General features: G+C 48.2%; 1 protein-coding gene across 3 annotated transcripts in view; it reads left to right on the top strand.

Moving 5' to 3' along the window:
* SUPT16H (SPT16 homolog, facilitates chromatin remodeling subunit) overlaps positions 1-21,649 on the top strand; it is a 60,578-nt gene extending 38,929 nt beyond the window's left edge. For 2 of the 3 annotated variants that reach the window (XM_072921347.1, XM_072921349.1), the window contains 10 exons: positions 1,306-1,432; positions 5,028-5,146; positions 7,199-7,324; positions 10,383-10,495; positions 11,838-11,913; positions 13,980-14,149; positions 16,806-16,935; positions 18,015-18,141; positions 19,659-19,736; positions 20,961-21,649. In XM_072921347.1, coding sequence (XP_072777448.1) covers positions 1,306-1,432; positions 5,028-5,146; positions 7,199-7,324; positions 10,383-10,495; positions 11,838-11,913; positions 13,980-14,149; positions 16,806-16,935; positions 18,015-18,141; positions 19,659-19,736; positions 20,961-21,070 — 1,176 coding nt within the window. In that variant the 3' untranslated portion in view covers positions 21,071-21,649. Of the gene's footprint in view, positions 1-1,305; positions 1,433-5,027; positions 5,147-7,198; positions 7,325-10,382; positions 10,496-11,837; positions 11,914-13,436; positions 13,697-13,979; positions 14,150-16,805; positions 16,936-18,014; positions 18,142-19,658; positions 19,737-20,960 lie in introns of those variants that run through there. The other variant, XM_072921348.1, reaches the window with a different exon arrangement.
* The last annotated feature ends 1,356 nt before the right edge of the window (positions 21,650-23,005 follow it).

Genomic DNA, 23,005 nt, shown 5'->3' with positions numbered 1-23,005 from the left:
CATGGAGTGGTCGTTGGGTGGACGTTGAACGTTGAGTGGTCGTTGGGTGGTCATTGAACGTTGAGTGGTCATTGAGTGGACATTGGGTTGACTTTGGTCATTGAGTGGACATTGAGTGGTCATTGAGTGGACATTGAGTGGTCATTGGGTTGACTTTGGTCATTGAGTGGTCAGTGAGTGGTCAGTTGGGCGGGCGGTGGGTGGACGTTGGGTGGATGGTCATCGAGCGGTCGTTGGGTGGATGTTGAACGTTGAGCGGTCGTTGAGTGGTCATTGGGTGGTCATTGGATGGTCAATGAATGGTCAGTGAGTAGTCAATGAGTGGACATTGGTCAGTGAGTGGTCATTGAGTGGTCATTGGGTGGTCAATGAGTGGTCATTGGGTGGTCACTGGACATTGAGTGGTCAGCGAGTGGACGTTGGGTGGACAATCATGGAATGGTCTTTGAGTGGCTGTTGGGTGGACTTTGGACATTGAGTGGTCATTGAGTGGTCATTGGGTGGTCATTGGACATTGAGTGGTCAATGAGTGGACATTAAATGGACATTGGGTGGACATTGACTGGTCATCGAGTGGACATTGGGTGGTCATTAAGTGGTCAATGAGTGGACATTAGATGGACATTGGGTGGTCATTGAGTGGACATTGAGTGGTCATTGAGTAGTCAATGAATGGTCAGTGAGTGGTCATTAAATGGACATTGAGTGGACATTGGGTGGACTTTGGTCATTGGGTGGTCAATGAATGGTCATCGAGTGGTCAGTGAGTGGTCAGTGAGTGGTCAGTGGTCACCGAGTGGACATCGAGTGGACATTAAGTGGTCAGTGGTCACCGAGTGGTCATCGAGTGGTCACCGAGTGGTCAGTGAGTGGTCAGTGGTCATCGAGTGGTCATCGAGTGGTCAGTGGTCACCGAGCGGTCAGTGAGTGGTCAGTGGACATTGAGTGGACATTGGGTGGTCACCAAGTGGTCACCGAGTGGTCACCGAGTGGTCAGTGGTCATCAAGTGGTCATTGAGTGCTCACCGAGTGGTCAGTGAATGGTCAGTGGTAACCGAGTGGTCAGTGAGTGGTCAGTGGTCACCGAGTGGTCAGTGAGCGGTCATTGGTCACCGAGCGGTCAGTGGTCATCGAGTGGTCACCGAGCGGTCAGTGAGTGGTCAGTGAGTGGTCAGTGAGTGGTCAGTGGTCGTCGAGTGGTCACCAAGTGGTCAGTGGTCATCGAGTGGACATTGAGTGGACATTGGGTGGTCAGTGGTCACCCAGTGGTCAGTGGTCACTAAGTGGTCATCTGGGTGTCCGCAGGGCATCGTCAAGCAGGACTCGTTGGTCATCAACCTCAACCGCAGCAACCCCAAACTGAAGGACCTCTACATCCGGCCCAACATCGCCCAGAAGCGCATGCAGGGCGCGCTGGAGGCGCACGTCAACGGTGACCAAAATCCCCGGAATTTACCCCAAAATTCATAAAAACCAAAAAACCCGAAATCCCCGAAAAAATCCCAAAAAATTCACTCAAAAATCCCCAAAAATTCACTCAAAAACCCCTCAAATCCCAACATGGCCCAGAAGCGCATGCAGGGCGCGCTGGAGGCGCACGTCAACGGTGACCAAAATCCCCGGAATTCACCCCAAAATTCATCAAACCTCAAAAAACCCAAAATCCCCACAAAAATCCCCAAAAATTCACTCAAAAATCCTCAAAAATTCACTCAGAAACTCCCCAAATCCCAACATGGCCCAGAAGCGCCGTCAGGGCGCGCTGGAGGCGCACGTCAACGGTGACCAAAATCCCCAGAATTCACCCCAAAATTTCCCGAATCAAAAAAACCTGAAATCCCCACAAAAATCCCAAAAAATTCACTCAAAAATCTCCAAAAATTCACTCAAAAACCCCTCAAATCCCAACATCGCCCAGAAGCGCATGCAGGGCGCGCTGGAGGCGCACGTCAACGGTGACCAAAATCCCCGGAATTCACCCCAAAATTCATCAAAACCCAAAAAACCCCAAAATTCCCTCAAAAATCCCGAAAATTCACTCAAAAATCCCCCAAAATTCACTCAGAAACTCCCCAAAATCCCCCAAATCCCAACATGGCCCAGAAGCGCATGCAGGGCGCGCTGGAGGCGCACGTAACGGTGACCAAAATCCCCAAAATTTACCCCAAAATTCATGGAAATTCAAAAAAACCCAAAACCCCCAAAAAATCCCGTCAAAAATCCCCAAAAATTCACTCAAAAACTCCCCAAAATCCCCCAAATCCCAACATGGTGCAGAAGCGCATGCAGGGCGCACTGGAGGCGCACGTCAACGGTGACCAAAATCCCCGGAATTTACCCCAAAATTACCCGATTCCAAAAAAACCCGAAATCCCCAAAAAAATCCCAAAAATTCACTCAAAAATCCCCAAAATTCACTCAGAAATTCCCCAAAATCCCTCAAATCCCACAATTGCCCAGAAGCTCCATCAGGGCGCGCTGGAGGCGCACGTCAACGGTGACCAAAATCCCCGGAATTCACCCCAAAATTCATGGAAATTCAAAGAACCTGAAATCCCAAAAAAAATCCCCAAAAATTCACTCAAAAATCACCAAAAATCCCCCAAAATGCCTCAAATCCCAACATCGCCCAGAAGCGCATGCAGGGCGCGCTGGAGGCGCACGTCAACGGTGACCAAAATCCCTAAAATTTACCCCAAAATTTCCCAAATCTAAAAAAACCCCAAATTCCCTCAAAATCCCGTCAAAAATCCCCAAAATTCACTCAAAAACTCCCCAAAAACCCCCAAATCCCAACATCGCCCAGAAGCGCATGCAGGGCGCGCTGGAGGCGCACGTCAACGGTGACCAAAATCCCAAAAATTCACCCCAAAATTACCCCAATTCAAAAAAACCCGAAATTCCCACAAAATCACCTCAAAAATCCCCCAAAATTCACTCAGAAACTCCCCAAAATCCCCCAAATCCCAACATGGCCCAGAAGCGCATGCAGGGTGCGCTGGAGGCGCACGTCAACGGTGACCAAAATCCCCAGATTTTACCCCAAAATTCATGGAAATTCAAAAAAACCCGAAATCCCCAAAAAATCCCGTCAAAAATCCCCAAAAATTCACTCAGAAACTCCCCAAAATGCCCCAAATCCCAACATCGCCCAGAAGCGCCGTCAGGGCGCGCTGGAGGCGCACGTCAACGGTGACCAAAATCCCCGGAATTCACCCCAAAATTTCCGGTTCCAAAAAAACCCCAAAATCCCCACAAAATCACCTCAAAAATCCCCCAAAATTCACTCAAAAACTCCCCAAAATCCACCAAATCCCAACATGGCCCAGAAGCGCATGCAGGGCGCGCTGGAGGCGCACGTCAACGGTGACCAAAATCCCCGGAATTCACCCCAAAATTATCCCAAATTCAAAAAAACCTGAAATCCCCAAAAAATCCCCTCAAAAATCCCCAAAATTCACTCAAAAACCCCCCAAAATCCCTCAAATCCCAACATGGCGCAGAAGCCATGGATTTTGGGTCGTATTTCGTGGATTTTGATTTTGGGTCAGTTTCTGTGCATTTTGATGTTTTTCTGGATTTTGGGTTGGTTTCCGTGAATTTTGGGGTGGTTTCTGTGAATTTTTGGGTGGTTTCCATGATTTTTGCCTCGTTTTTTTCTGAATTTTGGGGTGATTTCGGGTGTCTTTCCCTGGATTTTGATTTTGGGTCATTTTCCCCGGGTTTTGGGGCGATTTCTGTGGATTTTGCCTTGTTTTTTCTGGATTTTGGGGTGCTTTCGGTGGATTTCGGGTGTCTTTCCCCAGATTTTGATTTTGGGTCATTTTTCCCGGGTTTCGGGGCGGTTTCCTTGGATTTTGGCTCATTTTTTCTGGATTTTGGGGTGCTTTCCGTGGATTTTGGGTTGGTTTCCCTGAATTTTGGGTCGGTTGCCGTGGACTTTGCCTCATTTTTTCTGGATTTTGGGGTGCTTTCCATGGATTTTGGGTGTCTTTCCCCAGATTTTGATTTTGGGTCATTTTCCCTGGGTTTTGGGTCGGTTTCCCTGAATTTTGGGGCAGTTTCTGTGAATTTTTGCGCGGTTTCCATGGATTTAGCCTCTTTTTTTCAGGATTTTGGGGTGCTTTTGGTGGATTTTGGGTGGCTTCCCCCGGATTTTGATTTTGGGTCATTTTCCCTGGATTTTGGGGCGGTTTCCCGGAAATTTGGGGCGGTTTCTGTGGATTTTGGGTTGCTTTTCCTGGATTTTGGGGTGCTTTCGGTGGATTTCGGGTGGGTTTCCCTGGATTTTGGGTCTCTTTCAGTGGATTTTGGGTGTCTTTCCCCGGATTTTGATTTTGGGTCCTTTTCCCTGGATTTCGGGTCACTTTCTGTGGATTTTGTGTTGGTTTCCCTGAATTTTGGGGCGGTTTCTGTGGATTTTGCCTCGTTTTTTTCTGGATTTTGGGGTGATTTCGGGTGTCTTTCCCCAGATTTTGATTTTGGCTCCTTTTCCCCGGATTTTGGGGTGCTTTCCATGGATTTTGGTCCATTTTCCCTGGATTTTGGGGCAGTTTCCGTGGATTTTGGCTCATTTTTTCTGGATTTTGGGGTGCTTTTGGTGGATTTTGGGTGTCTTTCCCCGGATTGTTATTTTGGGTCGGTTTCCCTGGATTTTGGGTCACTTTCTGTGAATTTTGGGGCAGTTTATGTGGATTTTGGGTCATTTTTTCTGGATTTTGGGGTGCTTTCCATGGAATTTGGGTGGGTTTCCCTGGATTTTTGGGGTGCTTTCCATGGATTTTGGGTGTCTTTCCCTGGATTTTGATTTTGGGTCATTTTCCCTGGATTTTGGGTTGGTTTCCCTGGATTTTGGGTCACTTTCTGTGAATTTTTGGGCGGTTTCTGTGGATTTCAGCTCGTTTTTTCTGGATTTTGGGGCAGTTTCCATGAATTTCGCCTCATTTTTTCTGGATTTCGGGGTGATTTCGTGTGTCTCTGCCCGGATTGTGATTTTGGGTCATTTTCCGGGGATTTCGGGGCCGCAGGGTTCCGCTTCACGTCGGTGCGGGGGGACAAGGTGGACATCCTGTACAACAACATCAAACACGCCGTGTTCCAGCCCTGCGACGGCGAGATGATCATCGTGCTGCACTTCCACCTCAAGGTGCTTTTGGGGCAAAAAACGCCGATTTTGGGCAAAACGCACAATTCGGGCCAAAACCCCGAGATTCCGGCCAGGAAAATTCGGGGGTTCGGGGGAAAATCCCGGGTGGGGACGCGGGGAGAGGATCGAGGTGGGAACGGCACGGTTTTGGGGGAAAATCCCGGGATTTTGGGTGGAAATCCCGGGATTTTGGGTGGAAATCCTGGGATTTTGGGGCAAACACCAGAGTTTGGGTGGAAAAGCTGCAATTTTAGTAATTCTGTGATTTTGGGGGGAAATCCCGGGATTTTGGGTGGAAATCCCGGGATTTTGGGTCAGAATTCCCAGGATTTTAGGCAAATTCCAGAGTTTGGGTAAAAAAGCCGCAATTTTAGTAATTCTGTGATTTTGGGGGAAAATCACGAGATTTTGGGCCAGAATTCCCAGGATTTGGGGCAAACTGCAGAGTTTGGGTGGAAAAGCCGTGATTTTAGTAATTCTGTGATTTTGAGTGGAAATCCCGGGATTTTGGGTGGAAATCCCGGGATTTTGGGGCAAACTCCAGAGTTTGGGTGTAAAAGCCACGATTTTAGCAATATTCAGAGATTTTGGGGGGAAATCCCAGGATTTTGGGTCAGAATTCCCAGGATTTGGGGCATATGCCAGAGTTTGGGTGGAAAAGCCATGATTTTAGTAATATTCAGAGATTTTAGGGGGAAATCTCAGGATTTTGGGGCAAACTCTGGAATTTGGGTGGAAAACCTGCAGTTTTAGCAATATTCCGTGATTTTGGGTGGAAATCCCAGGATTTTGGGGCAAACTCTGGAGTTTGGGTGGAAAACCTGCAGTTTTAGTAATACTACACAATTTTGGGGGGAAATCCCGGGATTTTGGGGCAAACTCCAGAGTTTGGGTGAAAAACCTGCAGTTTTAGTAATATTCCATGATTTTGGGTGGAAATCTCGGGATTTTGGGGCAAACTCCAGAGTTTGGGTGGAAAACCTGCAGTTTTAGCAATATTCCGTGATTTTGGGTGGAAATCTCGGGATTTTGGGGCAAACTCCAGAGTTTGGGTGGAAAAGCCCAAATTTTAGTAATATTCTGTGATTTTGGGTGGAAATCCTGGGATTTTGGGGCAAATTTCAGAGTTTGGGTCGAACACCAGCGGATTTTGGTAATATTCTGTGATTTTGGGTGGAAATCCCGGGATTTTGGACCAGAACTCTGGAATTTTGGCCCAAAATTCCCAGATTTTCATGGAATTCTCAGATTTCGGGCCAGAACTCTGGGATTTTGGGCCAAAAGTCCCAGATTTTCACAGAATTCTTGGATTTTAGTCTGGAACTCCCAGATTTTGGTCCGGAACTCCTGGGTTTTTTGGTCCAGGAGTCCGGGATTTTGGGCCGGAACTCTGGGATTTCGGGTCTGCATTCCCGGATTTTCCCGGAATTCCCAGATTTCAGTCCAGAACTCCCAGATTTCGGACCGGAACTCTGTGATTTTGGTCCAGAACTCCAGGAATTTGGGACAGAACTGCCGTGTTTTTTGGGCCAGAACTCCGGGATTTTGGTCCGGAACTCGGTGATTTTGGGCCGGAACTCGGGGATTTTGGTCCTGAGCTCCTGGGTTTTTTGGGCCGGAACTCTGGGATTTTGGTCTGAAACTCCGGGATTTTGGGCCGGAATTCCCGGATTTCCCCAATTCCGGGTCAGAACTCCCAGATTTCGGACTGAAACTCTGTTATTTCGGGGCCGGAACTGCCACATTTTTTGGGCCAGAACTCCGGGATTTTGGGCCAAAACTCCTGGGTTTTTTGGGTCGGAAATCCCAGATTTTGGTGCAGAACTCCCGGATTTTGGTCCAGCATTCCTGGATTTTCCTGGAATTCCCAGAATTCGGTCCAGAATTCCCAGATTTTAGTCCGGAACTCTGTGATTTTGGGCCGGAACTGCTGTGGTTTTTGGGCCAGAACTCCGGGATTTTGGTCCGGAATTCCCGTGTTTTTTGGGCCGGAACTCGGTGATTTCGGTCCATCATTCCCGTTTTTCCCGAAATCCCGCTTTTCCGTCCCAGAACGCCATCATGTTCGGGAAGAAGCGGCACACGGACGTGCAGTTCTACACCGAGGTGGGCGAGATCACCACGGACCTGGGCAAGCACCAGCACATGCACGACCGCGACGACCTCTACGCCGAGCAGGTGGAAATGGGGCGAAAAACGGGGAAATCGGGAAAAAACGGGGAAAAATGGGGAAAAAGGGGGAAAAAATGGGGGAAAAATGGGAAAAACGGGGAAAAGATGGGCAAAAAACGGGGAAAAATGGGGAAAAAATGGGGAAAAAACGGGGGAAAAATGGGGAAAAAAACGGGGAAAAACGGGGAAAAATCGGGAAGAAATGGGAAAAAAATGGGGAAAAATGGGGAAAAAAACGGGGAAAAACGGGGAAAAAATGGGGAAAAAATGGGGAAAAAATAGGGGAAAAAATGGGGAAAACGGGAAAAAACCGGGAAAAAAGGGGCAAAAGCAGTTAAAAATGGGTAAAAAAGGGGAAAATATTGGCAAAAAAATGGGCAAAAAAACTGGGCAAAAACGGGAAAAAATCAGGCAAAAAAACGGGCAAAAAATGGGCAAAAAACAGGGGAAAAAACGGGGGAAAAACGGGAAAAAACGGGGAAAAATGGGGTAAAAATAGGGGCAAAAAATGGGGAAAAATGGGGAAAAAAATGGGAAAAACGGGGGAAAATGGGGAAAAAACCGGGAAAAAACGGGGAAAAAACGGGAAAAAATGGGGAAAAAATAGGGGAAAAATGGGGAAAAAACGGGGAAAAACGGGGAAAAAACGGGGAAAAAAATGGGGAAAAAATCGGGGAAAAAAAGGGGAAAAAATGGGGGAAAAAATGGGGGAAAAAATGGGGAAAAAATGGGGAAAAAACGGGGAAAAATGGGAAAAAAATCAGGAGAAAAAATGGGGAAAAAATGGGAAAAAAACGGGGAAAAACGGGGAAAGAAATGGGAAAAAAACGGGGAAAAAATGGGGAAAAAAATGGGGAAAAAAACGCCAGCACATGCACGACCGTGACGACCTCTACGCCGAGCAGGTGGGAAATGGGGCAAAAAATGGCAGAAATGGGAAAAACGGGGAAAAATGGGGAAAAAAAGGGAAAAAATGGGGAAAAAATAGGGGGAAAAAACGGGAAAAACGGGGAAAAAATAGGAGGAAAAAACGGGAAAAAAACGCCAGCACATGCACGACCGCGACGACCTCTACGCCGAGCAGGTGGGAAATGGGGCAAAAAACGGGGAAATCGGGAAAAATCGGGAAAAAAACGGGGAAAGGGGGAAAAAATGGAAAAAAACGGGGAAAAAATGGGCAAAAAACGGGAAAAAACAAAAAAAAAGGGGAAATAAAGGGGAAAAAAATGGGGCAAAAATCGGGAAAAAAACAGGGCAAAAAACGGGCAAAAAATGGGGAAAAAACGGGAAAAAAATGGGAAAAAAATGGGGCAAAAAAGGGCAAAAAAACGGGGCAAAAATCGGGAAAGTAACAGGCAAAAAATGGGCAAAACACGGGAAAAAAAGGGCAAAAAATGAGTCAAAAAACGGGCAGAAAACGGGGCAAAAAATGGGAAAAAAACGGGAAAAAAAGGGCAAAAACGGGTAAAAAACAGGCAAAAAACGGGACAGAAAACGGGGCAAAAAATGGGAAAAAAAACGTGAAAAAAAAGGGCAAAAACGGGTAAAAATTGGGGCAAAAATGAGCAAAAAATGGGGGAAAAACAGGGAAAAAAATGGGCAAAAAACGGGGCAAAAATGGGAAAAAATAGGGCAAAAAATGCGCAAAAACGGGCAAAAACAGGCAAAAGATGTGGCAAAAATGGGGTAAAAACCGGCAAAAAAATGGGGAAAAAATGGGCAAAAAACGGGGCAAAAAACAGGTAAAAAACGGGGCAAAAATGGGAAAAAAAGGGGCAAAACCAGGCAAAAATGGGCAAAACCAGATTTTTTTTTCCAAGGTTTTTGGAGAATTTTTTTTTTTAGTTTTTCGGGAGTTTTTCCGATTTTTAAAATATTTTCCAAAATTTGGAAAGTTTTGGAATTTTTACCAATTTTTTCTGGGTTTTTTGGATTTTGTTTTTATAGATATTTGGAATTTTTTCCAAATTGTTCCAGGTTTTTTTAAATTTTTTTTTTCTGAGTTTTTTGAAAAATTTTTCCAGGTTTTTTGGAAACTTTTTGAAATTTTTTTCCAAGTTTTTGGAGATTTTTAAAGCTTTTGTTTTTGGGTGATTCCCACGGATTTTTGGGATGAATTCTGGGGATTTTGGGTCCGGGATGCAGCAGGGAATGTTTTTGGGTTTTCCCGCGGATTTTTGGGGTGAATTCCGGGGATTTTGGGTCCCAGATGGAGCGGGAGATGTTTTTGGGTCATTCCCATGAGATTGGGGCCATTTCCTTGGGGTTTTTGGGGTGAATTTGGGGGATTTTGGGTCCAGAATGCAGCAGGGAAGTTTTTTGGTGATTCCCTTGGATTTTTGGGGTGAATTTGGGGGATTTTGGGTCCCAGATGGAGCGGGAGATGTTTTTGGGTCATTCCCATGAGTTTGGGGCCATTTCCTCGGGGTTTTTGGGGTGATTTCCTGGGATTTTGGGCCGCAGATGGAGCAGGGAAGTTTTCTGGGTTTTCCCGCGGATTTTTGGGGTGAATTTGGGGGATTTTGGGTCCCAAATGGAGCTGGAAATGTTTCTGTGTCATTCCCACGGATTTTTGGGTCATTCCCATGAGTTTGGGGCCATTTCCTCGGGGATTTTGGGGTGAATTTGGGGGATTTTGGGCCATGGGTGGAACAGGGAAGTTTTTTGGTGATACCCATGGATTTTTGGGGTGAATTCCGGGGATTTTGGGTCGCAGATGGAGCGGGAGATGTTTCTGTGTCGTTCCTCTGGGTTTTGGGGCCATTTCCTCGGGGTTTTTGGGGCTATTTCTGTGGATTTTGGGTCCGGGATGCAGCAGGGAAGTTTTTTGGTGATTCCCGTGGATTTTTGGGGTGAATTCGGGGGATTTTGGGTCGCAGATGGAGCGGGAGATGTTTCTGTGTCATTCCCACAGATTTTTGAGTCATTCCCATGAGATTGGGGCCATTTCCTCGGGGTTTTTTTGGGGTGAATTTGGGGGATTTTGGGTCCCAAATGCAGCAGGAGATTTTTGGGGTGATTCCCACGGATTTTTGGGGTGAATTCCGGGGATTTTGGGTCGCAGATGGAGCGTGAGATGCGGCACAAGCTGAAAACCGCCTTCAAGAACTTCATCGAGAAGGTGGAGGCGCTGACCAAGGAGGAGCTGGAGTTCGAGGTGCCCTTCCGGGAGCTGGGGTGAGTTTGGGGTGAAAAACGGCGGAAACGGGCAAAAACGGGAGAGAGGGGGACACGGGGGAGAAATGGGGGGAAAATGGGAAAAAATGGGGGGGAAATGGGGAAAAATGGGGCAGTAATGGGGAAAATAGGAAAAAAAAGGGGGAAAATGGGGGAAAGGGGGAGAAATGGGAAAAAATGGGGGAAAATGGGGAAAAAATGGGGGAAAATGGGGAAAAAAGGGAAAAAATGGGGGGAAAGGGAAAATAGGGAAAAAAGGGGGGAAATGGGGAAAAAAGGGGAAAAATGGGGGAAAATGGGGGAAAGGGGGAGAAATGGGGGAAAAAAGGGGGGAAATGGGAAAAAATAAGGAGAAATGGGGGAAAATGGGAAAAAACGGGGAAAAAAGGGGAAATGGAAAAAAAGGAGGGAACTGGGAAAAAATGGGGGAAAAAAGGGGGGAAATGGGAAAAAAACGGGAAAATTGGGGAAAGGGGGAAAAAAGGGGGGAAATGGGAAAAAATGGGGGGAAAGGGGAAAAATGGGGGGAAATGTGAAAAAATGGGACAGAAATGGGGGAGAAATGGGGGAAAAAAGGGAAAACGGGAAAAAATGGGAAAAAAGGGGGGAAGAGGAAAAATTGGGAGAAATGGGGGGAAATGGGAAAAAAGGGGGGAACTGGGAAAAAAATGGGGCAGAAATAGGGGAAAAAAGGGGGAATATGGGAAAAAATGGGGGAAAGGGGGAGAAATGGGGAAAAAAGGGGGAAAAAAGGAAAAAATGGGTGGAAGGGGAAAAATGGGGGGGAAATGGGGAAAAAGGGGGGTAAATGGGAAAAAACAGGGGAAAATGGCAAAAATGGGGGGAAAATGGGGAGAAATAGGAAAAAATGGGGCAGTAATGGGAAAAAGGAGGGGAAACGGGGGGAAATGGGGCCGTTTCCACAGATTTTGGGGCCGTTTCAGGGGATTTCGGGGCTGTTTTGTGGGATTTTGGGGTGATTTTGGGCCGTTTTGGGGGATTTTGGGGTGATTTTGGGGGATTTAGGGGCTGTTTTGGGTTAATTTGGGGGTGATTTCGGGTTGATTTTGGGGGATTTTGGGGTGATTTCGGGTTAATTTGGGGGATTTCGGGGCGATTTCGGGTTAGTTTCGGGGTGATTTCGAGGTCATTTTGGGTTAATTTGGGATGATTTTGGGTTAATTTTGAGGGATTTCGGAGTGATTTCGGGGTGATTTTTGGGGTAATTTTGTGGGATTTCGGGGTGATTTTGGGGTAATTTTGTGGGATTTCGGGTGATTTTGAGTTAATTTGGGCTAATTGGGTTAATTTGGGTTAATTTTGGGTGATTTTGGGTCCCCAGGTTCAACGGCGCCCCGTACCGCAGCACCTGCCTCCTGCAGCCCACCAGCAGCGCCCTCGTCAACTGCACCGAGTGGGTGAGTGCGACAGGTGGGACACCTGGGACAGGTGGGACAGGTGGGGACACCTGGGACAGGTGAGGGGGGACAGGGGGACAGGTGAGATAGAGACAGGTGGGACACCTGGGACACCTGGGACAGGTGAGGGGGGACAGGTGGGACAGGGACAGGTGGGACAGGTGAGATATGGACAGGTGGGACTGGGACAGGTGGGACAGGTGAGGGGGGACAGGTGGGACAGGTGAGATATGGACAGGTGAGATATGGACAGGTGGGACAGGTGGGACAGGTGAGATATGGACAGGTGAGATATGGACAGGTGGGACAGGTGAGACAGGGGGACAGGTGAGATAGAGACAGGTGAGATATGGACAGGTGAGATATGGACAGGTGGGACAGGTGAGACAGGGGGACAGGTGAGATAGAGACAGGTGAGATATGGACAGGTGGGACAGGTGAGATATGGACAGGTGAGATATGGACAGGTGAGATATGGACAGGTGAGATATGGACAGGTGAGATATGGACAGGTGAGACAGGTGGGACACGGACAGGTGAGACAGAGGGGAAAGGTGAGACAGGTGAGGGGGGGACAGGTGGGGGTGGGACAGGTGAGATATGGACAGGTGGGACAGGTGAGGGACAGGTAAGACCTTGGGAATCCCCAGGTGTAACTCAGGTGTATCTCAGGTGTATCCCAGATAACTCAGGTGTACTCCGGTGTATCTCAGGTGTGCCCAGGTGCACACAGGTAACTCAGGTGTGCTCAGGTGCATCTCAGGTAACTCAGGTGTATCCCAGGTGTGCCCAGGTGCACACAGGTAAGTCAGGTGTGTCCCAGGTAACTCAGGTGTGCTCAGGTGTGCTCAGGTGTAACTCAGGTGTGCTCAGGTGTGCTCAGGTGTAACTCAGGTGTGCTCAGGTGTATCTCAGGTGTAACTCAGGTGTATCCCAGATAACTCAGGTGTGCTCAGGTGTGCTCAGGTGTGCTCAGGTGTGCTCAGGTGTATCTCAGGTGTGCTCAGGTGTAACTCAGGTGTGCTCAGGTGTGCTCAGGTGTGTCCCAGATAACTCAGGTGTGCTCAGGTGTGCTCAGGTGTGCTCAGGTGTATCCCAGGTGTAACTCAGGTGTATCCCAGGTAACTCAGGTGTGTTTCAGCCGCCGTTCGTGGTGACCCTGGACGAGGTGGAGCTGATCCACTTCGAGCGGGTGCACTCAGGTGTGCTCAGGTGTGCTCAGGTGTATCTCAGGTGTATCCCAGGTAACTCAGGTGCGCTCAGGTGTATCTCAGGTAACTCAGGTGTGCTCAGGTGTGCTCAGGTGTATCTCAGGTGTATCTCAGGTGTGCTCAGGTGTATCTCAGGTGTGCTCAGGTGTGCTCAGGTGTAACTCAGGTGTGCTCAGGTGTATCTCAGGTGTGCTCAGGTGTGCTCAGGTGTAACTCAGGTGTGTCCTAGGTAACTCAGGTGTATCTCAGGTGTGCTCAGGTGTAACTCAGGTGTACTCAGGTGTGCTCAGGTGTAACTCAGGTGTGTTTCAGCCGCCCTTCGTGGTAACCCTGGACGAGGTGGAGCTGATCCACTTCGAGCGGGTGCACTCAGGTGTGCTCAGGTGTGCTCAGGTGTGCTCAGGTGTATCTCAGGTAACTCAGGTGTGCCCAGGTGTATCTCAGGTAACTCAGGTGTGTTTCAGCCGCCCTTCGTGGTAACCCTGGACGAGGTGGAGCTGATCCACTTCGAGCGGGTGCACTCAGGTGTGCTCAGGTGTGCTCAGGTGTGCTCAGGTGTGCTCAGGTGTGCTCAGGTGTATCCCAGGTAACTCAGGTGTATCTCAGGTGTGCTCAGGTGTGCTCAGGTGTATCTCAGGTGTGCTCAGGTGTGCTCAGGTGTAACTCAGGTGTATCTCAGGTGTATCCCAGGTAACTCAGGTGTGCTCAGGTGTATCCCAGGTGTATCTCAGGTAACTCAGGTGTGCTCAGGTGTATCTCAGGGGTATCTCAGGTGTATCCCAGGTAACTCAGGTGTATCTCAGGTGTATCCCAGGTAACTCAGGTGTGCTCAGGTGTAACTCAGGTGTGTTTCAGCCGCCGTTCGTGGTGACCCTGGACGAGGTGGAGCTGATCCACTTCGAGCGGGTGCAGTTCCACCTGAAGAACTTCGACCTGGTGATCGTCTACAAGGACTACGCGCGCAAGGTGACCATGATCAACGCCATCCCCGTGGCCTCGCTCGACCCCATCAAGGAGTGGCTCAAGTGAGCGGCGGTTTGGGGCCAAATCCGGGCGGTTCGGGAAAATTCGGGGGGCGTGGGGATTTTTTATTCCGATTTTTTGTGATTTTTTTCGGGTTTTTTGGGGTTTTTTAGGGGTTTTTCGGGGTTTTTTTATTTTTTTTAAGGATTTTTTAGGGGTTTTTTTTTATTTTTTAAGGTTTTGTTTCAGGTTTTTTTTGGGGTTCTTTAGGTTTTTAAATTTTGAGGTGGTTTTAGGGTTTTCAGGAATTTTTTGGGGTTTTTTTGGAAATTTTTGTGATTTTTTTAATGTTTTATTTTTCTATTTTTTAAGGTTTTATTGCAGGTTTTTCCAAAGTGTTTTTAAGGTTTTATTTCAGGTTTTCTTGGGGGTTTTTTTTAGATTTTTAAATTTTGAGGTGATTTTAGGATTTTCAGACATTTTTTGGATTTTTTTTTGAAATTTATGTGATTTTTTTTTCTTTTTTTTTTCTATTTTTTAAAGTTTTATTTCATTTTTTTTTAAAGTTTTTTTAAGGCTTTATTTCAGGTTGTGTTAAAGTGTTTTTAAGGTTTTATTTCAGGTTTTCTCCAACTATTTTTAGGTTTTTCATCTTTGAGATGGTTTTAGGATTTTAAAAAATTTTTTGGGATTTTTTTTGAAATTTTGGTGAATTTTTTCTGGTTTTTTGTGGTTTATTTTATTTTATTTTATTTTATTTTATTTTATTTTATTTTATTTTTTAAGGTTTTATTTCAGTTCTTTTTTTGGGGGGGGGTTTTTTGGAAATTTTAAAATTTTCTTCTTGTTTTTTTTTTTAATTTTTTTTTACCTGTCCCAGGTGTACCTCAGGTGTATGTTACCTGTCTCAGGTGTGTCTCACCTGTTTCAGGTGTATCTCAGGTGTCTCAGGTGTATGTTACCTGTCTCAGGTGTATCTCAGGTGTACGTTACCTGTCCCAGGTGTGTCTCAGGTGTATCCCAGGTGTGTCTCACCTGCAGCTCCTGTGACCTGAAGTACACGGAGGGGGTTCAGTCCCTGTTTTACCTGTGTTACCTGTCCCAGGTGTATGTTACCTGTCCCAGGTGTACATTACCTGTCCCAGGTGTACGTTACCTGTCTCAGGTGTGTCTCAGGTGTGTCTCACCTGTCTCAGGTGTGTCTCACCTGTCTCACCTGTGTTACCTGTCCCAGGTGTATGTTACCTATCCCAGGTGTATCCCAGGTGTACATTACCTGTCTCAGGTGTGTCTCACCTGTCTCAGGTGTGTCTCACCTGTCCCACCTGCAGCTCCTGTGACCTGAAGTACACGGAGGGGGTTCAGTCCCTGTTTTACCTGTGTTACCTGTCCCAGGTGTATCTCAGGTGTACGTTACCTGTCCCAGGTGTACGTTACCTGTCCCAGGTGTGTCTCACCTGTCTCAGGTGTGTCTCACCTGTCGCACCTGCAGCTCCTGTGACCTGAAGTACACGGAGGGGGTTCAGTCCCTGTGTTACCTGTGTTACCTGTCCCAGGTGTATCTGAGGTGTATCTCAGGTGTATCTCAGGTGTACGTTACCTGTCCCAGGTGTATGTTACCTGTCTCAGGTGTATCCCAGGTGTATGTTACCTGTCCCAGGTGTACATTACCTGTCCCAGGTGTACATTACCTGTCTCAGGTGTATCTCAGGTGTATCCCAGGTGTGTCTCACCTGTCTCAGGTGTGCTCACCTGTCCCACCTGCAGCTCCTGTGACCTGAAGTACACGGAGGGGGTGCAGTCCCTGTTTTACCTGTGTTACCTGTCCCAGGTGTACATTACCTGTCTCAGGTGTGTCTCACCTGTCTCAGGTGTGTCTCACCTGTCGCACCTGCAGCTCCTGTGACCTGAAGTACACCGAGGGGGTTCAGTCCCTGTTTTACCTGTGTTACCTGTCCCAGGTGTATCTCAGGTGTACGTTACCTATCCCAGGTGTGTCTCACCTGTCTCAGGTGTGTCTCACCTGTCGCACCTGCAGCTCCTGTGACCTGAAGTACACCGAGGGGGTTCAGTCCCTGTCCCACCTGTGTTACCTGTCCCAGGTGTATCCCAGGTGTACGTTACCTGTCTCAGGTGTGTCTCACCTGTCTCACCTGCAGCTCCTGTGACCTGAAGTACACGGAGGGGGTGCAGTCCCTGTTTTACCTGTGTTACCTGTCCCAGGTGTACATTACCTGTCCCAGGGGTATCCCAGGTGTGTCTCACCTGTCTCAGGTGTGCTCACCTGTCTCACCTGTCCCACCTGCAGCTCCTGTGACCTGAAGTACACCGAGGGGGTGCAGTCCCTGTTTTACCTGTGTTACCTGTCCCAGGTGTATCTCAGGTGTATGTTACCTGTCTCAGGTGTGCTCACCTGTCTCACCTGTCTCACCTGCAGCTCCTGTGACCTGAAGTACACGGAGGGGGTGCAGTCCCTGTTTTACCTGTGTTACCTGTCCCAGGTGTATGTTACCTGTCTCAGGTGTATCTCAGGTGTGCTCACCTGTCCCACCTGCAGCTCCTGTGACCTGAAGTACACGGAGGGGGTTCAGTCCCTGTTTTACCTGTGTTACCTGTCCCAGGTGTATCTCAGGTGTACATTACCTGTCCCAGGTGTACGTTACCTGTCCCAGGTGTACATTACCTGTCTCAGGTGTGTCTCACCTGTCTCACCTGCAGCTCCTGTGACCTGAAGTACACCGAGGGGGTGCAGTCCCTCAACTGGACGAAGATCATGAAGACCATCGTGGACGACCCCGAGGGGTTCTTCGAGCAGGGCGGGTGGAGCTTCCTGGAGCCCGAGGGGGAGGTACCTGCGCACCTGGGGGCACACCTGGGGGTACCTGGGGGCACCTGGGGGTACCTGGGCACACCTGGAGGGGTACCTGGGGACACCCAAAGCCTCCCCTTTCTCTCACCTGTCTCTCACCTGTCCATATCTCACCTCTCACCTGTGTCTCACCTGTCTCACCTGTATCTCACCTGTCTCACCTGTGTGTCATTTATCTCACCTGTTTCTCACCTGTCTCACCTGTCCCACCTGTCCATATCTCACCTGTCCCTCACCTGTATCTCACCTGTCCATATCTCACCTGTATCTCACCTGTCCCACCTGTCCATATCTCACCTGTCCATATATCACCTGTGTCACCGTTCCTGGTCTCACCTGTCTCACCTGTCGGTGTCTCACCTGAGTCTCACCTGTCCCACCTGTCCCACCTGTCTCACGTGTGTCACCTGAGTCTCACCTGTCTCACCTGTATTTCATTTATCTCACCTGTCTCACCTGTATCTCACCTGTATCTCACCTGTCCCACCTGTGTCTCACCTGTCTCACCTGTCCATGTCTCACCTGTCCATATTTCACCTGTGTCACCTGTCTGTGTCTCACCTGTATCTCACCTGTCTTACCTGTGTCTCACCTGTCAGTGTCCCACCTGTCCCACCTGTCTGTATCTCACCTGTCCCACCTGTATCTCATTTATCTCACCTGTCCATATCTCACCTGTCCCACCTGAGTCTCACCTGTCCGTGTCTCACCTGTCTGTGTCTCACCTGTCTTACCTGAGTCTCACTTATCTCACCTGTCCCTCACCTGTCCGTATCTCACCTGTCGTTGTCTCACCTGAGTCTCACCTGTCTCACGTGTCCCACCTGTCCCACCTGAGTCTCACCTGTCTGTATCTCACCTGTCTCTCACCCGTGCCTCACCTGTCCCTCACCTGTATCTCACCTGTCCCACCTGTCTGTATCTCACCTGTCTCACCTGTATCTCATTTATCTCACCTGTCTCACCTGTCCATATATCACCTGTCTCACCTGTATCTCATTTATCTCACCTGTCTCACCTGTCCATATATCACCTGTCCCACCTGTCGCACCTGGCAGGGCTCGGAGGCGGAGCCGGGCGAGTCGGAGTCGGAGCTGGAGGACGAGACCTTCAACCCCTCGGAGGAGGACGAGGAGGAGGAGGAGGACAGCGACGAGGATTACTCCTCCGAGGCCGAGGAGTCAGGTGGGCGCACCTGGGCACACCTGGGCACACCTGGGCACACCTGGCAGGGGAAAAAACGGGGAGATTTGGGTCAAAAACGGCGAAATTACGGTCAAAAATGGCAAAATTATGGTTAAAAATGGGGATTTGGGGGTTAAAATGGGGATTTTGGGGGGTTTGGCCTCACCTGGACACACCTGGGCACACCTGGGCACACCTGGCGGGGAAAAAACGGGGAAATTTGGGTCAAAAATGGCGATTTTTGGTTAAAAATGGGGATTTTTGGTCAAAAATTGGGATTTGGGGGTAAAAATGGGGGTTTTGGGGATTTGGGTTCACCTGGGCACACCTGGGCACACCTGGGCGCACCTGGCGGGGAAAAAACGGGGAAATTCCCATCAAAAACGGGGAAATTACAGTTAAAAATGGGGATTTTTGGTTAAAAATTGGGATTTTTGGTTAAAAATTGGGATTTTTGGTTAAAAATTGGGATTTTTGTGTGAAAAATGGGGATTTTGGGTGAAAAATGGAAATTTTGGGGGGGGTTGAGTTCACCTGGACACACCTGGGCACACCTGGAGGGCGAAAAATGGGGGAAAAATGGGGAAATTTGGGGTAAAATTGGGGGGTTTGGGTTTTTCCAATTTTCCTCCCATTCTTTCCCCCAATTTCCCTGGTTTTTCCCCATTTTTTTCCCCATTTTCCCCCATTTTCCCATTTTTTACCCTATTTTCACCCCCATTTTTCCCAACTGTCCTGTTTTTTCCCTTGTTTTTCCCGATTTTCCCATTTTACCCCCATTTTTTCCCCATTTTTCCAATTTCCTGCTTTTTCCCCCCATTTCCCCTCTGTTTTTTCCCCCATTTTTTCCCCATTTTCCCAATTTTCCCCTTTTTTTTCCCTGGTTTTTCCCATTTGGGTTTTTTTGTACCATTTTTCCCAATTTTTTCCCCTTTTTCCCCCCTTTTCCCATTTTTTCTCCCATTTTCCCAATTTCCTCGTTTTTTTGCCCCCTTTTCCTCCCCTTTTTTCATGATTTTCCCATTTCCCCCCCCCAATTTTCCCAATTTCCCCGTTTTTTTCCCTGTTTTCTTCCTGTTTTTCCCAATTTCCTGTTTTTTTGCCCTGTTTTTCCCCAATTTTCCAATTTTTTGCCGTTTTTCCCCATTTTTCCCGATTTCCCTGTTTTTTGCCCCATTTTTTTTCTCAATTTTCCCAATTTCGCCATTTTTTACCCTGTTTTCCCATTTTTTCCCCATTTTTCCCGATTTCCCCGTTTTTTACCCTGTTTTTTCCCTGTTTTTCCCAATTTTCCCGTTTTTTGCTCCTTTTTCTCCCAATTTTCTCATTTCCCCATTTTTGGCCCCTTTTCTCCCATTTTTCCCAATTTCCCCATTTTTTTGCCCCATTTTTCCCCCCAATTTTCCCAATTTCTCTGTTTTTCGCCCCTTTTTTCCCAATTTTCCCAATTTCCCCGTTTTTCACCCCGATTTCCCCAATTTTCCCAATTTCCCTGTTTTTCGCCCCGATTTCCCCAGAGTACTCCAAGGACTCTCTGGGCAGTGAGGAGGAGAGCGGCAAAGACTGGGACGAGCTGGAGGAGGAGGCGCGGAAAGGTGCGGCCCCAAAACCCCCGGAATTCACCCCAAAATCCCAAATCCCCCAAATCCACCCCAAAACCCCCGAGATTCACCCCAAATCCCCGAATTCACACCGAAAACCCCAAAATCCCCTCAATTCACACCAAAATCCCCTCAATTCACCCCAAAAAAAAACCCAAATCCCCTTAAATCACACCCAAAACCCCCGGAATTCACCCCAAAATCCCAAATCCCCCAAATCCACCCCAAAACCCCCCAGATCCGCCCCAAATCCCCGAATTCACACCAAAAACCCCAAAATCCCCTCAATTCACACCAAAAACCTATCAATTCACGCTTAAAAAACCCCAAAATCCCCTAAATCACACCCAAAATCCCCGGAATTCACCCCAAAACCCCAAATCCCCCAAATCCACCCCAAAACCCCCGAGATTCGTCCCAAATCCCCCAAAATCCCCAAATTCACACCAAAAACCCCAAAATCCCCTCAACTCACCCCAAAATCCCCTCAACTCACCCTTCAAAAACCCCTTAAATCGCACCCAAAACCCCCGGAATTCACCCCAAAATCTCAAAATCCCCAAATTCACACCAAAAACCCCAAAATCCCCTCAATTCACCCCAAAATCCCCTCAATTCACCCCAAAATCCCCTCAATTCACCCTAAAAAAACCCCAAAATCCCCTAAATCACACCCAAAATCCCCGGAATTCACCCCAAAACCCCCTAAATCACCCCAAAATCCCCTTAAATCACACCCAAAATCCCTGGAATTTGCCCATTTGCCCAAAACCCCCATTTCCCCCTCATCCCCCTTTTGCCCAAAATCCCCATTTTTCCCCCCAAATCCCATTTTGCCCAAAATCCTCGTTTTTCGCCCCAAAACCCCCCTTATTCCCCTTTATTCCCCATTCCCTCAAAACCCCCATTTTCCCCCCAAATTCCCTTTTGCCCAAAATCCCCGTTTTCCCCCCCAAAACCCCATTATTCCCAAAATGCCCGTTTTGCCCAAAATCGCCTTTTTTTCCCCAAATTCCCTTTTGCCAAAAATCCCCGTTTTTCCCCCCAAAACCCCCTTTATTCCCCTTTATTCCCCTTTTGCCCAAAACCCCCTTTATTCCCCCCAAACCCCCATTCCCCCCCAAATCCCCTTTTCCCCAAACTCCCCGTTTTTCCCCCCAAAACCCCTGTTATCCCCCAAATCCCGTTTTGCCCAAAATCGCCGTTTTTCGCCCCAAGCCGACCGCGAGAGCCAGTACGAGGAGGAGGAGGAGCGGGGGAGGGGCCGGAAGCGCAAAGGCCCCCCCGGCCGGGGCCGCCCCCACCCCCCCAAAAAGAAGAGGAAGTGACGGGGCCGCCCCCCCCAGCCCCAAAATCGCCCTTTTTCACCCCAAAACCTCCCGGGCCTTTTTCGCCCCCGTTTCGCTCCTTTTTCACCCGTTTTTTTTTCCGTTTTTTTTTCATCCCTTTTCCCCTTTTTTTTTTTTTTGTGTTTCTTCCCCCCCACTCTGAAATTTTGGGGCGATTCCCACAGATTTTGGGACTTCCCCGCCTGTTTTTGGGTTTTTTTTTTTTTTAATTTTTTGGGGGTTTTTTTGGGTGAAAATTCGGGGATTTTGCGTTTTTCCCACGGGGTTTTTGGGGCGATTCGTTGAGATTTTGGGGGTTTCTCCCCCTCTCTCCCCGCCCCGCCCCAAATCGGTGCCGAAAACACCAAAATTCCCCCGAATTTCCCCGATTTTCCCAAAATCCCCGTTTTTTTCTTCGTTTTTCCCGCCGGTTTCTGTATTTATGGGGGTCCCCCCCTTTTTGGGGGGATTTTCCCCCGTTTTGGGGTTTTCCCCCCCCGGGTTCGGGGCCTCCCCTCCCCCACCCCCCTCCCCCCGCGGCTCTTTTCCAAAAATTCAATAAAAATCTCGTTTTTTTAAGGTTTTCTAACCAAAACGGGAATTTCTGCGCGCCGGGAAACGGCGGGGGGGAAATGGGGGAAAAACGGGGGAAATTGGGAAAAATTGAGAAAAAACGGGGGAAATTGGGGAAAATGGGGGGAAATGGGGAAAATCGGGAGGAAATTGGGGGAAATTGGGAAAAAATGGAAAAAAATAGGGGAAATTGGGAAAAGAATTGGGAAAAATGGGGGAATTGGGAAAAATGGGAAAAAATAGGGGGAAATTGGGAAAAATGGGGGGAATTGGGGGAAAATGGGAAGAAAATGGGGAAAGTGGGGGAAATTGGGAAAAATTGGGAAAAAATGGGGGATATAGGGAAAAATGAGGGGAAATTGGGAAAATGAGAAGAAAATTGAGAAAATTAGTAGAAAACGGGGAAAGAGCGGGAAAAATAGGGAAAATTGGGAAAAATGGGGGAAATTGGGAAAAGAATTGGGAAAATGGGAAGAAAATGGGAAAAGTGGGGGGGAAATGGGGGAAATTGGGCAAAATTGGGAAAAAATGGGGAAAATAGGGGAAAATGGGGGAAATTGGGAGAAATGGGTGGAATTGGGGAAAAATGGGAAGAAAATTAAGAAAATGGGAAGAAAATGGGGAAAGTGGGGGAAAAATGGGGGGAAATTGGGAAAAATTGGGAGAATTGGGAAAAATTGGGGAAAATTGGGAAAAATGGGGGGAAATTGGGGGAAATGAGGGAGGAAATTGGGAAAAGAATTGGGGAAAATTGGAAAAATGGGGGAAAAGGGGGAAAGTGGGGTAAAAATGTGAGGAAGATGGAAAAAATGGGGACAAAATTGGAAAAGCTGGGAAAAATGGGGAGAAATGTGTTGGGATTGGGTAAAACCGGTTCAAACTGGGCCCAGACCGGTTTAAATCACCCCAAACCGGTTTAAATCACCCCAAACCAGTTTAAATTTCTCCAAACCGTTTTAAATCACCCCAAACCAGTTTAATATGCCGAAGACCAGTTTAAATTTCCCCAAACCAGTTTAATTCGGCCCAAACCAGTTCAAAAGTCCCCAAACCAGTTTAAATTTCCTCAAACCAGCTCAAATCACCCCAAACCGCTTTAAAAGGCCCCAAAACCAGCGCGAAATGAGTTCCGCCCTCACTGCTTGACTGACAGCGCCGCTGTCCAATCACCAACCTCCCTCGTCTCCCTTCGTCCAATCAGAACCCGCATTGAGCTCTTCGCCCCGCCCCACCCCAGATCCACCGGCGGCTGTCTACGCATGCGCACACCTCCCCGCGCGGTTTGGGGGGCGGGCACTTCTCCAAGAGCAGGCCTGCGATTGGTTGAGCGCTATAACGGGCAGCCCACACAACCAATCAGAG

This window comes from Taeniopygia guttata, chromosome 36 (genome assembly GCF_048771995.1).
Source record: "Taeniopygia guttata chromosome 36, bTaeGut7.mat, whole genome shotgun sequence".
In the NCBI taxonomy this organism is placed as follows: Eukaryota; Metazoa; Chordata; class Aves; order Passeriformes; family Estrildidae; genus Taeniopygia; species Taeniopygia guttata.
The sequence above is the reverse complement of the archived record's forward strand: the minus strand, read 5'-3'. Positions and strand labels throughout refer to the sequence as shown.